Source organism: Carettochelys insculpta, chromosome 1, assembly GCF_033958435.1.
Source record: "Carettochelys insculpta isolate YL-2023 chromosome 1, ASM3395843v1, whole genome shotgun sequence".
Classification (NCBI taxonomy): Eukaryota; Metazoa; Chordata; order Testudines; family Carettochelyidae; genus Carettochelys; species Carettochelys insculpta.
This window is the reverse complement of record NC_134137.1, coordinates 72,302,514-72,321,446: the sequence shown is the minus strand read 5'-3', so window position 1 is coordinate 72,321,446 and position 18,933 is coordinate 72,302,514. Positions and strand designations below refer to the sequence as shown.

General features: G+C 44.4%; 1 protein-coding gene across 4 annotated transcripts in view; it reads right to left on the bottom strand.

Moving 5' to 3' along the window:
* PCDH17 (protocadherin 17) overlaps positions 1 to 18,933 on the bottom strand; it is a 129,035-nt gene that overhangs the window by 86,481 nt on the left and 23,621 nt on the right. For 3 of the 4 annotated variants that reach the window (XM_074988674.1, XM_074988688.1, XM_074988695.1), the window contains exons 2-3: positions 511 to 569; positions 206 to 378 (exon numbers count right to left, since the gene is read on the bottom strand). In XM_074988674.1, coding sequence (XP_074844775.1) covers positions 206 to 378; positions 511 to 569 — 232 coding nt within the window. The remainder of the gene's footprint in view (positions 1 to 205; positions 379 to 510; positions 570 to 18,933) is intronic. The other variant, XM_074988680.1, reaches the window with a different exon arrangement.

The window sequence follows — 18,933 nt, the reverse complement described above, 5'->3', positions numbered from 1 at the left end:
TTGGAGTAAAACAAGGAATTCCATTGCAGTTTCAGGTTTGTACTTAAAGATCATGAATATTCTTTGCTCTGGGCCAAGATTTGTTGTTTCATCTGATAGTGCTATTAATGGGCTATTCCCCCACGATAAACTCCAACTGTAGCATTAATAGGTTTATAATGATTGCTTATATTTTAACTTTGTAGGCATTAGAAGCTTCACTCACCTTGTTCAAGTGGCTGGCTTTTAGTTGAAGTAGTTTTCATCTTGAGTGCCTCCCTAACAGACATGTCACAGCAGGAGCCTTTGTTAGTGTCTTGGTCACTGTCAGCCTGATCACTGTCCCCGTGCCCGCTGTCCCTCAAGCTGGCTCTTTCGGGGTCCTTGAACGTGGAGCTACTGAAATACATATTTAAAAAGAGAGAGACAGTGCTGTATTTACTTGTTCCAATTTGAATGGTACTCTCTGGCAAAGCAATTTTGACAAGAATGCAAATGGGGAAGCCAAGAAAGTTATTTAATAGGCCTTACCTTTGAACAAACTGCTGCCTGCTGCCCATGTAATTGGGCTCTGCGGGAAAATTGTCTGTCTGTGAAAGAGAAGGAAAAAAATACGTATAGTTGTACACTGGACAAATCTCCTGCAGAGCAACAAGATTTCCTAGAGGAGAAATGATTAATAATTCAAAAAAAATCCCTTAATCTTCAGATTTGTACATTTTAATTAAATTGGAAAATGCTGGCATGTAATTATGTACTCAGAACAATTAAATGATTCCGGTCCACAAATTACCTGCTAAAGTAAACAACAAGGCTCCAATAAGTGGTATTCTCTGTCAGTAACCTGACAGATGACAATGTTTATGTTTTCATTAGTTAGATATTAAAACTGATGGTTATTAGAGAGAAAAGAAAAAATTACCTAATTTTTGCTTATTACAAAAGTGAATTATTCAGTAATACTCATTCTAGCATAGTTACATCATCTACTGGGATTCTGATGCTCTTATTGCTGAATAAAATTTCATTTAAACTAGAACACTGCATTTGAACTGAAAAAAAAAAGCTAAGAATCTTCATGTTTGTGGCTTATGGGTCTGTTTAAAAATATTATTGGGTGTGAAAGCAATCCTTAAGTATATGTTTGATTTTCTCTCTCTAATTAATTCTCATCAGTATTAATAGCTGCTTCTGAACAATAGGGTTTGCCTGAAAACAATAACATTAAATAATTGTTGCCAAACATTTTAAAAAAGAAAATATTTTCTACAGTCTTTGACTATTTTTAGCAGTATGAGCTAAGAATCTGTAGAATCAGAGTGTTTACAGCATCCAGACTGATGTGGAGTTCTGCCAAAGGGAAATGAATTCCCCTTGTATCATCAACTACAGTTCTTTGGGAGAAAAAGAGAGGGAAAGACTGACACTGTATCTTTCACAAAACACCATATAGCATACATTCATACACGTCACTTCTTGCAGCTGACTTAGTAACAAAGCTTTGACTGTTTTCTGAAACACTTCATATCACACCATTATGCGCCACAGCAATGAGTTCTGGAACACCATCCAGCACATAAGTATCACTAACACAGGGAGCACTCAATTAATGAAGCAGAAGGCCCGAGGTAAGGTTTAATGTTGCAGAACAAGTATTTACATAAATGACTAGTCTCTTAAATATTTGTTTTCCCCATATACTCCCAACTTAGCATCTTAGGTGCATTTGTTGTTATGTGGAATGGATGAAGATATAGTCTAATAAGAACGATAGGCTGTTGTTTGTGGGTTGCATGGGAAGTTTGTGAAGATGTGATTCTACAACTGAAATCCACTGTTCTCTCTTGTTTGCTGCAACCAGCTACCAAGTAACTAACATTCTCCCAGTATTTGCAAAATATATGTAGCTATATAAATTGTGACAGATACTTTTAAACTACAGAAAACAGACATACTCTCATTCATCAGTTAATGAAGATTATTTATACTGTGGGTCCACCCCCTTACTGCTTATTAACTCTTTGGCAAAGATAGCTGGTACAGCATTATCAGGCATTTTGTATTGACAGTTGAAACAGTTTCAAAATTCAGATTTGGAATGCACAACAGTGTCGATTTAGAAATAATCTGATTTTGCACATGTGAGAATTTTCTTTTAATATGAGGAGCAATGAAAATCGCATGTCTGACAACAGAATCCAATTCTTACTCCTCTGTTTTCAAAATAAAATATTTTAAGTGTATGGCTTGAAATCACTGTTGTAGTCAAACCTTCACAATGCTTTTCAAATATGGAAGTTTATATATGCATATGGCAACTGAGTTTATTCAGATGTTTGAAATTAAAATGGACGTCTGTAGTGAGAAATATATTCTTAGGTATAACAAAAGGAAATGTACTCGAGAACACTTGAATTTTGGAATTATGAGCTCTAATTAACATTTTTTTTTGTGACCTTGGGCAAGGCTCTTAGGACCAGATTTTCAGAAGTGCTCAGTTCTCACTACTGGGGCTAGTAACACAGAAGGAGCCGTGCTAGTCTATATACTATCAAAACAAAACGCAGTCAAGTAGCACTTTAAAGACTAGCAAAATAATTTATTAGGTGAGCTTTCGTGGGACAGACCCACTTCTTCAGACCATAGCCATACCAGAACAGACTCAATATTTAAGGCACAGAGAACCAAAAACAGTAAAGTGCTCACAGCAGGAGATGCAGGGAGCTGAGCACTTTTGAAAATCCAGCCACTTCATTTAGGTGCCTATGCAGAAGCAGTTTGGTGCTCGGCCCTTTTGAAAGATTGTCCCTTAACACCTACTCTCAAAAAAGCTTCTATTAGCTTCTTATTTATATCAAGCTTTCTGCTTAACATGTAGGCTGTTATGTATGTATATCAAGAAATATTACAGTTTATAAAATTAGCCATTTAAAATAGCATGGACTGAGGGGAAGGAAGATAAGTATTTCAATATTCTTAGAGTTTATGTGCTCTACTAAATGTTCACATATAAAACTCACATTAGATATCCCCAAAACAGACCCCATATCCTTGCTCAATCTCAGACATTACAGCAGAAACCCTGGTATACACCATATAATTCTGAAAACAACCTACAAATGCTCAGAAGTCACATCTCAAACCACCCTGCATATTGTATATAACCAATATAGCCAACCGCAGACCATTTTACAAATCCCATTCATGTAAACTATTATTGGCTAGAGGCTCCAACCTCTTGCTCTTATCTACGCTAATCACACATTGCCTCTTCCTAATCCCATTTACCTATTATGTTCCAGGGACCACCCAGAATCAGCACTGTTCCCATCTATAATTCTAATATGAGGCAAGAAGCCAAAGTTACTTTATCCAGTGTCTTTATATAGACTGGATAGTGCTCTCTCTCCCTCTCTCTTCCTGTCTCTCGATATATTAGCTTCCTAATGTGAGTCAGAGATGCTATTTTAAAGATACACACCATATTCAATTAAGTCCACCTTACTTCTATTACCCATGGACCTCATAATGCTCTGTTTAAACCTTCTATCTACATTTTTGGAACTGCACCATCATTACACTAGCTGTATCATATATACATCATACATATATCCTTAGAAATAATAACCAAATCACAACAGGACATTTCTGCAAACTTCTCCCCATCCTTCTTTTGAGGTCTTCAGAGTTATGTTATTTTAAAACACACAGTTAATTTACTTTCCTTCACCAAGACTTGCACATAGTTCATTTATATAAAGGAAAAGAGATAGAGTATGTATGGAATATATTACACTTTCATTTGTAATCAATGTGTCGAGCTTCCCCTTACGACTCAGCTGGCCCTGGGCAGCCAACTTGCCCGGAAAGCTACCTGGGGAGGTTAAGTCCTCCTGCGTATCAGGTCCAAGAGAACCTATAACAAGACTTTGGCAAGCCCCACCCCGTCCCCCAAGGTGAGGGAAAGTTCGGGCTTTGCATGTGGGCTCCACCCAATTCCCCTGGAAGGCAGACGCCAGCACGGAAGGGCGAGACTAATGCACCGAGTTAAAGTGAAGCAAATCAACAATTTATTAAAGGTCATCAATCGGAACAATAAAAATACAGCCCAAACTATACACAACTATATCTAGACATGTTAACCACTATGACTAAACACTTACAAATATTAACAAATCCATGGAGCTGTCCTGTATTGATGTCTTTATTTGACCGGAAGGCAAAGTAGTAAGTTAGTAAGAGAAGATAATAGTTTTGCTTTCGAAAAGGTGGGGCGAGGGTGCTAATCCTCGTCCACAACCTGGGGCCGGGTTGCTACGCTGGCCCAATTTATTAGGAAAAGGAAAGAGGGTAAAGGTATTTCAAATCCCTATAGGCTTCCTTAAAGGTGGGGCAAGGGTGCTACTCCTTGCTCACAACCTGGAGCTGGGTCGCTACGCCAGCCCAAAATGGAAGGTACCTTGGAGGCTGCTGGGGTCACTCCTAAGGCCCAACCTACAGCCTGGGAGGATATAGCCCTCTCTTCAGGCTGTGCTGGAAGCAGGGAGGCCAATAAATGGCTAATGCCAGACAAGTCTGGTCACAAAGAAAAAGATACAGGTAAGTATGGGTAAGGGAGAAAATGCCTCCACCGTAGTAATATAATCGTTGTATGACAATGAATTAAAAGTACAGGTTTAAACTTTAAATACTTAACTACTTAAAACTACTGATACTAATTATTTGAGGTAACTAATTTGAGCTAATAACTACGGGTTATTAATTAAGTGTACAAATTGGATTGTTTGTATATGGGTATTCAGGCCCAGCCCTGGGGGTCGGGCCCCTGGGCACTGCCCTCCCCTTGGCCCAGAAGAGGGCATGGCAGGGGAATGACCCCTGCCCCCCTGTAAGGGGTCCCAGTACGCTAGGTGATGTATTTCCCTTTAAATATGTGTTGAATGTCAATATTAGTGATGCGGCTCCGGGCTACGCCATGGGCCTAGTGGGAATTTTACGTGTCTTGTCAATCCGGTGCTTGTCGAGTCCAGTAAAAGAAGCCTTTTCAAAGGTGAGTCGTTGTCTACAAAGGCAGTGCAGGTGATGGTGTGGCAGGAACGCTGATGACGATGGAAGACCCCAGGTTACGCCACCAGGTATGCAGTACCCCCCACCGAAGTGGAGGGGCAGTTCGCCACCTGATGGTTTGGCTGAAGGGTCTGCTTGTTGCTCCTAGATGCAAACGCGCTGCTTGTGGGTGCTGAGGCACTGATGTTGGAGAGCACCGCTTCTGGGTCGCTGGGGCCATGCAGGTAGGTCAGATGCTGCAGTGATTTTAGTCAGCTCTGTTAAGCACTGCCAGATGCAGCGAGTGCTGCTGTGGTTTCAGCTCTTTCTTTGGCTTAAGCCTGACCTCAGGGTTCAGCGGACGCAGCAGAGCTGCCACACTCCCCTGTGCTGGGTCACAGAGTCCTTGTCTGTGTCCCCAAGGGCCACAGAATTAGCTGCGAGCTCTGCTTTTATACAGTGTCCTTATGAATAATTCATTAGGTCATTATCATACAAAGATTCTATGTACCTGCTTTCAACCAGGTCCTCTGTGTCACCGAAGGTGCTGGAAAAGCTTACCTTGGGCCAATCAGAGGCCTGGAATTTAAACCTGTGATCATGAATAATTCATGAGTTCAGGTTACCGGGGAAACCAACTGACTCAGAGTGACCCTTGGCGGGGGCGGTGCTGCTAAATGGCAGCCTATGAGACTTTAGATTTTTCATGTGCCTGCATTGATGTTTTACAGCCAAAGGCTTGTTTTCCCTGGCCCACGGGGACAATTACGCCCAAGGGATGATAAAAATCCCTGACACAAAGGACTATATTAATACTATAGTAGGAAAAGGGCATAGGTGGCTTTTCTCCATCTTTTCCTTCCAATCCTGAGATCATCTGAAGGTAATATGATCCCCGGTGCAAAACCATGTTATACTGCTTTTTACATTGTCTCATTCTGGCCATGCCCCTTTTAGTCTCCACTCCCAAGGGGTATTGGAATGTAGTGCAGATAGTAAATGTCACCAGATTTAAATCTCCTAGGCAGCGTCTACACCTCAAAAATAAAGTTGCTTACTTCGAAGTTGAGTGTCTACACACACCCTACTTCAAAGTTAAATTCTGAAGTAGGGCACTACTCCCTTCCCAGGAATGGAGCAAGGACTTTGAAGTTGGGCTAAGTTAACTTTGAAGTAAAGGAAAATGTTTGTAGACTCTCTGGTGGCTACTTCAAAGTAGTGCCTAACTCTGAAAACAACAAGAAGTCTTGTGGCACCTTATAGACTAACAGATATTTTGGAGCATAAGCTTTCGTGGGCAAAGACCTGCTTCATCATTGTTGCATCTGATGAGGTGGGTCTTTGCCCACAAAAGCTTAGGCTCCAAAATATCTGTTAGTCTATAAGGTACCACAAGACTTCTTGTTGTTCTCGAAGCTACAGACTAACATGGCTACCTCTCTGATACTTGCCTAACTTTGAAGTTAACTTTGGAGTTAGTTCCAAGTGTAGATGTACCCATAGGAATTTGTCTTCTCAAGGTGAAACCTCATTGACTGAGTGAGCTATCTGTCTGTTTCTGCGGTCAGAACAGCAAAAAGGAGATGGGGAGGAGGCAGTGAAAGATCTAGAATTAGGAGTAATATAATACTTAATGTTGTAGATATTATGGTATGAAGCATACCACTGTTGGATGGATGGAAGTTTGATATACAGTAGTAGAGTTAAGGTCATATTTTGAATAGTAGATGCAATGTTTTACATTATTCAAGAAGCTGTATGGAGTGTTTGAATATTTGCTCACCATTTCAGTTATTTTAATTTTTGATAAAAACAATTTTCTGTGGCATACATACATTTGAATGTAAATATTAACATGAATTTTAGTTTAAAATACTTTTTCTATGCCAGATTACAAGGGATGAAAAAATAGGGTTCATAATGGAATCCTAATGGCAGTCTTAACTATGGAGCCACTAACATGAAGCTCGATATTGAAAATGAAAGTTAATGACCTGTAACTCAAAAATAATTTGACTGATTTTCTTCATATTACAAATTATCAGAAAACAAAGAATTGGGTGCCAACCTAGCATAATTCCATTATTAAAAAAAGAATGCACACCAGATAATCTATGTATAGCCACGTAACTGAATGTAAAATCTTACTCCTTCAGCTCCAGCACCATATACTCTTACCACTTAAGATTGGAAACTCCCTACCAGTGATGTGTTACAAAAGAGCTGCAAGCAGCCACTAGAGGGCAAAATTCTTATATGCACTATACTTCCATACACTATGGCCACTGATAATAAATATTAAACATTAAGCTTTGAAAGAGAGGTTACTCACCGTAGTAACGGTGGTTCTTCAAGATGTGTCCCCGTGGGTGCTCCACATTAGGTGTCGGGCTCGCCCGGTGCCGCAGATCGGATCTTCCAAGCAGTTTCTGCCGGACCGCGCATGCGCCGGTGCACACCACTCCCTTGCACGCTCCTGGCCACGTGCGCGATCCGGTCCCCACCAGTTCCTTGACCAACCACCTCGGATGCTCCTGCAAAACACTAAACAGAGATCTGAAGCGGGGAGGATGGGCAGGTAGTGGAGCACCCACCGGGACACATCTCGAAGAACCACCGTTACTACGGTGAGTAACCTTTCTTTCTTCTTCGAGTGTCCCCGTGGGTGCTCCACATTAGGTGACTACCCAGCAGTAACCCAAGATAGGAGGTGGGTAATCGGATCATGTGCAGCTTGTCCCCGAGAGGACCGCTGTCGAGAGACGGGTATCCTCTTGGAATACCCTGTGAAGGGCGTAATGTTTGGCGAAGGTGTCATAGGATGACCAGGTCGCCGCTCTGCAAATGTCTTTTAGCACAACGCCCTTGAAAAAGGCTGTTGATGCCGCCACCGCCCTAGTGGAATGAGCCCTGGGCATGGCCAGTAAAGGAGTCTTTTTGAGTTCGTAGCACATTTTTATGCAGGATACGATGTGCTTCGAGATTCTCTGCGAAGAGAGACCTTCTCCTTTCGATTTGGGAGTGAGAGAGACTAGGAGTCTATCCGTTTTCCGGAAGGACTTGGTCCTGTCTATATAGAAGGCTAGCGCCCTCCTCACATCCAGGAGGTGTAGGCGCGCCTCTTTGTTAGAGTTATGAGGCTTTGGATAAAACGAGTGGAAAACAATAGGTTCGTTAATATGAAACTCAGAAGAAACTTTAGGAACAAAGGCTGGATGCAGCCGTATGGTTACCGCCTCCTTGGAAAAAGCAGTGCAGGGTGGCGTTGCCATAACTGCCACAAGCTCGCTCACCCTGCGAGCTGACGTGATTGCGAGAAGAAAGGTCGTCTTTATCGTAAGGAGGTGGAGGGAAACCATGGCCAAAGCCTCGAACGGTGGTCCCGTTAGCGCATTAAGCACCAGGTCCAAGTTCCACGAAGGTGGAAGCGGTTTCCGAGGGGGGTATAGGTTTACCAACCCTTTGAGGAACCTGGTAACCATGGGATGGGCGAACACCGTGTGCCCTTCCTCTTCGTGTCTGAACGCTGAAATGGCGGCAAGGTGGACCTTTAACGAGGATAGTGAGAGTCCTCCTCTCTTGAGGTCCAGTAAATACTCTAATGTTACAGGTATAGGCACCGAAAAGGGGGGCTAGCTGTTTGGTAGAACACCATGCCGTGAAGCGAGTCCATTTCTGCTTGTTGGTCTTCCTGGTGGAAGTCCTCCTGCTACTTTCTAGGACTTGTTGCACTTCCTCCATACATGTGCTCCCTAGGGAGCTGAGCCATGGATTAACCACACTTGTAGTTGCAGGCCTTGGGGGTGGGGATGCACTATGGACCCCTGGGCTTGCGTGAGCAGATCTGGCGCCACCGGAAGGGCCATCGGTGGATGGTCCGACATGCGCAGGAGTAGGGGGAACCATTGCTGTCGATCCCACATTGGGACTATCAGGATCATTCGGGCTCCTTCCCTCCTGGCTTTCTGCAAGACTTTGTGGATCAGTACTGTGGAAGGAAAAGCGTAAAGCAGGGGGCCCCTCCAGGAGATCGTGAATGCGTCCCCCAGGGACCCTCGTCCCAGTCCTGCCCTGGACAGAATCGTGGGCACTTCTTGTTGTGTTGAGTAGCAAACAGGTCTATCTGGGGAAAACCCCACGCGTGAAAAATCGGTCATAGCAGATCGGGACGCATCTGCCACTCGTGCGTGAGTGCAAAACGCCTGCTCAGCTGGTCTGCCTTCACATTGTGAGCGCCTGGTAAGTACGAGGCTTTCAAGGTTATATTGTTGGCGATGCACCAGTTCCACAACCGGACTGCTTCCGCACATAAGGCACGGGACCGAGCTCCTCCTTGCCGATTTATATAAAACATGGTGGAGGTATTTATATAAAACATGGTGGAGTCTGTACTGATCCCGACTACTTTGCCTTGTATATGGTCTCGAAAGTGTCTGCAGGCGTTGAACACTGCTCTGAGCTCCAGTATATTTATGTGCAGTGACTGCTCCGTGGAGGACCGCAGCCCTTGCGTCACCTCTTCGCCCATGTGTGCTCCCCACCCTATGAGGGAGGCATCTGTAGTAAGAAAAACCGATATTTGTGGTTGGTGGAAGGGTACCCCTGTTAGCAAGTTCTTGGGGTTTACCCACCATTGCAGGGATTTGCACACCTCTGTTGTGGGCGACACCAACCTGTGAACGGTGTGTGCTGCTGGTTTGTGTACGCTCGCCAGCCAGTGCTGCATGCTGCGCATGTGTAACCTGGCGTTCTGTACTACAAACGTCGCTGCTGCCATGTGGCCCAGCAGCTGTAAGCACGTCAGAACTGGCACCGTAGGGCTGAAGGTGATGACTTGCATGAGGGAGCCGATGGCCCGAAAGCGTGTCTCTAGTAGATACACTCTCACTGTAATAGAATTTATGCGTGCCCCTATGAACTCTATGTCCTGTGTGGGGGTCTATCTTTGATTTTGCCAGATTGATAACCAGGCCAAGCGAAGAGAACGTGCCTGCTGTGACGCGTATCATGCGTAGTACCTCCTCCTTCGAGGCCCTTTTGAGTAGGCAGTCATCCAGATACGGGAATATAAATACCCCCTGTCTGTGCAGGTAGGCTGACACCACTGCCAAGGTCTTGGTGAAGACTCTGGGGGCTGAGGAGAGGCCAAACGGTAGGACCTTGTATTGAAAATGTTCTTTGCCTACCATGAACCGGAGGAATCGTCGGTGAGCCGGATGGATAGTTATGTGAAAATACGCGTCTTGTAAGTCGAGGGCTGCGAACCAATCTCCATCGTCTAGCGCCGTAAGGATGGAGGCGACTGTGATCATCCGAAAGCGTTGCTTGCGCAAGTACCAGTTGAGGCCTCGAAGATCTAAGATGGGCCTCCAGCCTCTTGTCTTTTTCTCCGTGAGGAAGTACCTCGAGTAGAACCCTTTCCCTTGCAGTTGCTCCGGCACTCTTTCCACTGCCCCTATAAGCATGAGATGGTCTACCTCCTGCTTGAGCCTCACTACGTGGGAGGCCTCCTGCAGATGGGGTCTGGGTGGAGGTCGTGGCGGTGGGAGCAACTGGAAGGGGATGGCATACCCCGTGGCTATGATCTCCAGCACCCATTTGTCTGTGGTGATCCTTTGCCACTGGTCGTAGAATGGTCAGAGGCGATGGTGGAATAACCGCTTCGGATGACCTTGTGTGATGGTAGTGATGGCGCAGCCCTGGATCTGTGTGTCAAACTTGTGGCCTTTGGCCCTGCCCCGAGGACGCACGACTCTGTTGGGAATGTCGCCTGGGAGTTCTGTACTGCTGGTGCTGTTGATGTCGCCCTTGCTCGTAACCCCTGTGGTACTGGGGATGCTGTGGCTGGTACTGGTACCATCTTTGTTGAGGGTAGTACTTTTTCTTTCTGTATGGAGGGGTGTAAATCCCCAGGGTCCTAAATGTGGCTCTTGAATCTTTACTGGAATGAAGGACCGAGTCAGATGATTCAGCAAACAGCTTCTGCGAGTCGAAGGCAAGATCGACTATCTTTGCCTGCAGATCCCTCGGTATACCCGAAGTTTGGAGCCAGGACTCCCTTCTCATCACCACTGCCGTAGCTGTGGAGCGTGCTGCTGTGTCCGCAACATCCAGGGCGATCTGAACTCCCGTCCTCAAGGCCGCGTAGCCCTCTTGCACGATGGCCTTGAGCACCGGTTTCTTGTCCTCTGGAAGCGAGTCCATGAGGGAGGTTAACCTAGTGTAGTTGTCGAAACTGTGGTTCGCTAGATGCGCTGCGTAATTTGCCATTTGCAACATTAGTGTGGAGGAGGAGTAGACCTTTCTGCTGAACAGCTCTAGCTTCTTGGCATTTTTGTCTGTTCCCCCTGTCTTGAATTGAGATGTCTTTGATCTTTGTTGCAACAACTCTACCACCAAGGAATTCGGTTGTGGGTGGCTGAACAGGAACTCCATGCCCTTCGCCGGCACGAAGTATTTCTTGTCCGCTCTCTTGTGGACAGGCGGAATAGTCGCAGGGGTCTGCCATATCATAGTGGCGGACTCCAAGATTGCTTCGTCAAGCGGTATTGCTATTTTGGAGGAGGCCGGAGGTCTCAGATTTTTGAGGAGCTTATGGTGTTTCTCTTGCACCTCTGCTGTCTGGATGCCTTGCGCAAAGGCCACCCTTTTAAACAGCTCTTGAAACTGTTTGAGATCGTCCAGAGGATGGACGTCCCCCGGGGCCGTAGCCTCGTCCGGGGAGGAGAGCGAGGAACCACTAGGATACGCCTCTCTGGACCCTTCCAGTTCCTGTTGGTGATGGTACATCCGCTCGCTGGAAGCTTGCAAGGGAAAATCTCGGGGTTCCATAACCAGTTCCCCCTGAGATACTTGAGTCTCTGTTCCCCTTCGCGATTGCCCTCGGGGATACAGGACCGTCTGTGGGGATCTTTCCCTGGTAGACTGCCGGTGGTGTCTATGCCCCACGTGATAGGGATGACCATGGCAGCATGGGCACTGTTCTTGGGAAGGTGACCTGGAACACTCCCTTGGTGCGTACCCCCTGCGTCTGGGGGAGCGAGATCGTCGAGAGACCTGGGACATTGGAGAGAGCGATTTGTGATAGTACTCCAGTGGCTCAAACCCCAAGAAGGGTGAAGGTGGTCCCAGCCAGGGCGAGGCTGGTTGTAAAAATGGAGACGGGGGCTCCGGGTAGGCTAGGGGGGACCCCTGCTTTCTAGTTGGAGTCTGCAGCGTGAGCGGAGGGATGAGAGAAAGCAACTCTGCAGCCCTGTCTGGAGAGGGGCTGCGGTGCCTTGTTTTCTGTGCAGCCTTCCCCCTCCCTTGAGGGGGTGGCTCCGCCCCCTGACGTGCAGGGGATCTCGGCCCCGTCCGCGCCGCGCTCGGCACGCTCATGGGCGGTGCCGCGCAGCCGGTATCCTCCGGTGCCTGCAGGCTGTGTGCTTGCGCGCTCTGCACCGCCGGTTCCCCGGGGGTCGGTGCCGCTGCCTGCGGTGCCACCGGTACCGGAGCTTGTTTAGCCATCGCCCTGCCTGCGGTGCGGGGCGGCTGTTTGATCATCGGAGGCTGAGCCGCCTCCATGTGGCTCTCCGTACCGCCGCCGATCAGCTGTTGCTGCGGCTGGGGGCTGTGCGCTCCTCCCGTCCCGCTCGCTGTTGCTGCCGGCAGGGATCGGGTTGGGGAGACTTTTCTCCATTTTTGCGCTGATGGGGTGAGGGAGGCAGCTTTCCTTTTATGGGCCCCGGAGGGTCCCTCCTGCTGTGGCCGCTCCGGCATGTCTGGCTGGAGGGCCTTGTCGAATAGCAGCATTTTAAGCCGCATCTCCCTGTCCTTCCTTGCTCTGGCTGTTAATTTTGCACAGAAGGAGCATTTCTGCGTGACATGGGACTCCCCAAGGCACCTTATACAGTGACTGTGCCCATCAGACGCTGGCATTGCCTCTCAGCAAGACTCATATTTCTTGAATCCTGAAGAGGACATTGTTGGTGAGTCTTTCAGTTGTTAATGGGGTACTTAGCACCTTCTCTGTGCTGTTTTCCCCCTCTCGGATAGCCTGCCGCGGCAGGAGGGCTAATGGCCCTAGGCCCCTGGCCTCCGGTGCTCCGCTTGTTACTAGGACCGGACTGAATGCCGTCCCGCTTGTTGTTTCTTATTTTTTTTTTTTTTTTGAAAATAACAACTGGCTAACTTAACAACAGACTAATAACTTGAAAACTTTAAAGAAAACAGCTAACACCATTGAATACGCTAACTTGGCTGTAGCCTAGTCGGATTCCGTCTGCAGCCGACGGCGGTTAAGAGGAACTGGCGGGGACCGGATCGCGCACGTGGCCAGGAGCATGCAAGGGAGTGGCGCACACCAGCGCATGTGCGGTCCGGCAGAAACTGCTTGGAAGATCTGATCTGCGGCGCCGGGCGAGCCCAACACCTAATGTGGAGCACCCACGGGGACACTCGAAGAAGAAGAGGAGATTCCACAGGTTCTTAAAGAAATCAGGTTCCCAATTCACATTAATTTAAATGATTTGTGAGCTTAACTTATTTGGACAGGATGACAATCCCAGCCTAAATGATCAGACATAAATAAATAAATAAATGTAGCACATATAAAAGTTGATACAAAAAAAATTTCATCAAACTTCATCTTTTTTTCAGTTGCTGAATTAGTCATACCACTTTATAACACACAACTGCAGTTCTAAGAAATGTATTGCTTTTGAAAAACCTACCACAACCAAATAGCATTTTGCTGTACTCTGCCTACCCCAACTCTTTCTGTGTGATTAGCTGCAGATATTATTAATGCCCTACTGTATGATCATATTCCAAGCTAACTTCTGAACTCATTTATGTGAAACTCACTCATTTATACCATTTTATTGACTGCAATGGGATTTTAATTGCCAGAGTACAGGATTAGACCTCAAATCCCACTGGTATCATACAACTAGAGTAACACAATCAAACTTTAAGAATCAGTGCCATTACACAAGCAGAGAGTTTAATTTTGTATTTGGAGGAAATGGAACACAAAAAGGCAGGTAAACTATACCCCTATTAAACATTATTTGTGTGTAACAGGATTTTAGATGTTTCAGTCTAAGCACTTCCCTGGATCATTTTAATTCCTCAGAAATCATTTATTGTTCAACTTTTGCCTGAACTAGATTTGGATGGCTGTTCAAACACCAGAACTGAACTATCCATTTATAATTGCCATAACAGTCCACAAAATCATCTCATAGTAGATCCTACTTGGGGCAGCCTCTTCTGTATGCTAAGAAGATGTTTTCTACACCAGAATGAGATATATTTGAGCAGAGATGTGACTACATTTTACACATATTATAATTACTCAACTGGGGCCTGAAGTATTCCATCAAAGGGGCTACACTAATGCACCCTGGTCTGTTCCCCAATTGAACAGGCAAACTGCTATTCCAACTTCTTCTCAAAGCCTCCACAAATGGTAATGTAGTATCATTTTCCAGTGACTGTGTTTGGAATTCAAGATGTTCATGGAGTAAAATTAACCAATGCATTAGAGAGAGCCAGTATGGTGATGATAAAGTGCTGATGAGGAACACACATACAAATTCAGCTGTTAGTCGTAAGAAATGTTGAATGGGTGGAATTTTAAATTGCATGCTGTGATACACACCTATCTATACAAATTCTGTGATCCCAGCTGGGATCTGTGTACACAAAAGAAATAAACTTCAGTCCACCAACAGTGCTTTGCTTATTACTTACATCCGAAAACTTATAATTCTCAATTGACCCAGAAGTTCGCATGTTCACTGGTTAGGTTCTACTATTAAATTTTACAGTGGCTAATACTTGCAAAAAACATTAAGGCTGTGGCCACACTAGCCTGTCCTTTTGGAGGGGCTATATTAATGAGGCATTTTGGCAGATGCTAGTGAGGCAATGCCATGAATATGCAGTGCCTCATTAGCATAATGGTGGCAGCATGTGCTTCAAAAGTGCTACATTCGAAATACACGCTGCCCAGGTAGCCGGGTGGTTTCGAAACAGTCCCCTGATTTCAAAAGCCCCTTCTTCCCAAAACCAAATGGGAAGAAGGGGCTTTCAAAATCAGGGGGTCGTTTCTAAAGTCCCCTAGCTACACAGGTGGTGTGCATTTCAAAAGCGGCACTTTCAAAGCATGTGCAACTGCAATTATGCAATTATGAATATGCAAGCACCTCATTAGCATCTGCCAAAGTGCCTCAGGAGCTAGTGTGGTCTAAGAGAAAGAAAAGGGGAAATGGAGATAAAAATAAGCTAAATATTAGGAGCAACTTCCTATTGGGACTCACTAGAGTGGGACAGTCTCCAAAAGAAAGATGACAAAGCACCACCATTTAAAACATTTTAACTAAGATTGGACACAACACTAGATGTTATAATATAGTGACCATTCCTCTAATGGCAGAGGAGGATAGCCTTGCTGGGCTAACAGATCTAATTCTAATTTCGGTGACTCCATACAAGAAGGAAATGTGAGCACTGGAATCTACAAAAAAGCAATATTTTTGATGTTTTGTAGAAGATTTTCATGATAGCTTTAGAGTAGTTGTTCTTAACCTGTGGCCTTCAGGCTGCCTGCAGACCAATCAGCACAGACCTGCAGCCCATGTGACATTCTAAGGATCACACAGGTAGTGTTGAATGCAGACATAACACATTGTGGGCTGCATATGCAGCTCACCTACAAAGGCAAAAAGATTGAGAACCACTACTTTAGAGTTTTTGTCATTTCGGGCAAAGATTTGCAAAAGAAAGACACACCTTCTATGATCCACCAAGTTTGCAGGCATGCCAATTTTCCCCAGTAGAATAACATAGGGCAGCTTCATGGTACTTGTGGAGATTTTCCGCTCTACAGCCACTTCCCTTGAATATTCTGGCAAAGAATGAGACCTGGGTCCATGCTGGAAATATCTTTATGTTTCTTACATGAGTATTTAATTTCCAAAGGGGCCTGAACCCTGCCTCTTAGTTTTTGTACGCACAAAATACCACATCTGTGCATGAAAACATTTTTATTGGTGCAAATTTGGGTGTTAGTGCACGTTTAAAGTTTCCAAAATCACAGACACAATTTTAAAAGCTGTTTGACAAAATTAGGCCCACTGTTACACTGTAATTCTCCAGACTGAAATCCACTATTGGTGCATTTTTAAGGCCAGGTCTTCATCAGGAAGTAAAATCAATTTTAGTTATGCATATCCAGCAATGAGAATTGTATAGCTGAATCCACTTATCTAAAATTGATTTTTACAACCATCCACACAGTGTGAGGTCAACAGGAAAACTCTCCCATTGACTTCCATGACTCCCAATGAGGACAAGGAATACCGATGCTAACACACGAACCCTGTAAGTTCAATTTACTGCATCCTTACTAGGCACACTAAATCAAAGTCCAAAAGATCAGCCACGACAAGATCGATCTTTCCTGTAGGGAACACATACCCTAATTAGCTTGCATCTATGATTGAGGGGGGGAAAAACATAAAATTTGAGCAAAATAAAAAAGCAGTAAAGTAGCATTTTAAATATTTTGTTAGTCTTTAAAGTACTACTTTACTGCTTTTTTGTTTTGATAGTATATAGACTAGCATGGCTTTCTCTCCGTTACTAATCAACATGCAAGGCATAAAATTTGAGCTTTCAACTGAGCAGCTCTATCCCTTGAAAAAACAGAAGTCTGAAAATAACACATCCAGAATATTTTAGAGAAAGATGGTATTCTTGACAAATTGTGCCCAGAAATAACTGTCATATCAGTAAATAATTTACTTTGCTATCTAAAAAAGAAGACAAACATTAATCAGATTTATTAATAATAGGTGACCAGAATTTTCATAATCTTACTCAGAATTACAAGAACAAGGATCACATTTGCAAAATGTATGATTCAGTGAAAATCTATTTCATGTAGGTGTTCAGACCGGAAACAACAATAAAGCAAAGTGTCTTTGCTGACTCTAACATATTTTAAATACACATCAACCGAAAATGAAATGGAATATCTCTCCCTTTTATCAGACTTCCACTTAGTATTTAATTCAAGCATCTTTCAATTCTTTTCTTGAAAACCTTAATTCCAAGTATTTTTCCTCCAATGAAACAGAACTCTTAAATATTGGCAATCATTTCACAGGACAAAAAGCCTTTTTTCTGACAAATCTAGTTTCAAAAGAACAGACAATTGTCTTGATTTTGTTTGAACCTGTTTATGTTCCACCTGGTACATTTTTCCACCCAGAGAAATAAAAGATTTCTTAGTAAATCTGCTGTTGAGTGTGTTTACTTGGCCTGAAGACTTAGGTTTGTTATTGCATTCTAAAAACATCATACCTTTAACATTAATGAAAGGTATTGGCTCAACAGTGATCAATGAGTTGTACATAAATCTGTGATGAATAATTTTACCTATTAGGAGGATTAGAATTAAAAAGCAAGATGATTCTAAACAAGTCTATGAGCAACTGTCCCCTTAAGTTCCATGCTCTCATTTCCTCCTGGAACTGCAGCCAGAGGCATAATTTATACTCTGTCTCAGTGGTGTCCAATAAGCATTCAAAGATAGCCACACTTGTGGTTGTCGTCCTTCCATATTCACCATAGCTCCTCCCCACCCCACCTTAAATAAATGCCCTCCCACTCTCCCAGAGCCATGCTCCCCAGCCTCGCTCCCCCTCCATTGTAATTTAACATCAGTGACTCACCAGATCTGCCACCAAGGCTGCCGCTGCTATGCTCTTCTCCCACTAAGCAGTGGAGCGCATGTGTGGAAAGAGCAGATGGCCCTCCCCGCTCCACATTTAAAGGCTCCAAGAGCTACATGCAGCTCCAGAGCCTTATTCACCACAATGCGGTGTCCTGTTCACCACACATGGTGAGAGGCGAACGTATTGGACACTGCAGATCTATATATACATGGTTGGGAAGCTTCACATCTGTAAAATGCAGTTTTCTATATTAAAAAATGTGCAGAGTGCATATGTGAACTTTCCAGTAACATTTGGCATTGTGCAAAATCACATGTTCATTAAGAAAACACGACACCTAATATAAAAAAAGGCACATGTGAAATTGTGTACCATCAGCCTTCACTGGAAGGATACTGACTGCCGTATCATGTATTTCTTTTGTTTCTCTTTTGCCCAAAGAAAGTGGGATTTTTGTGGGGAGGTCATGGATTAGAAAGTGAGACCCACAGGCACACCTATACGAGAAAGCAGAGAGTAAAAGAATGAGCGGTATTCACTACTTACTCCATATGAAATAATAAACTGGAGTATCACAGGTCATCCTAGCCAAATCAGTCTCCAATCCATGTATTATTATTTATTTTCCAGTTTCAGAGTACTTCCAGACACAAAAGATGGAAGAATACTTGTGTTGAAGAGTGTACAAAGTAAAAAGCATCTTGAAGAACAGTCAATGGGAGTTGGATTGGACCCTAAAATTAGCAGAATCTGGACAGAAGCTGGCACTTCTGGACAGATTGTCCCCTAGCACTTGTAAAAACAGAAACTGAAAGATAGATGGAGAAAGGGATGGAGCCAATACTGGCCAGATTCACATCTAAAATAAAGGAAACAAGAGAGAATGCGATATCTTTATGTCCAATTCTTCCCCTCCTCAGAGAGAAAGGTCTTTTAGATCAACCATTGCTTCCTGAAGCAATGGAAGAGGCACTGAGCAGCTAAATCTTTCTACCCTGAAAAAGAGGAGAAATGAGGAAAGGGTGACAGCTTCCCTCAGTCCATGACTCCACTTCTATAGAGGAAGGGAAGGCTTTGAAGGCCCAACTCTTGCTTCCCTTTGCTGCATTATAGATTTTTTTTCCAGTGGGATGTCTTTGAGCCTCATTCACCTGAGATGTGAACATTTGATGAGAACACAAAC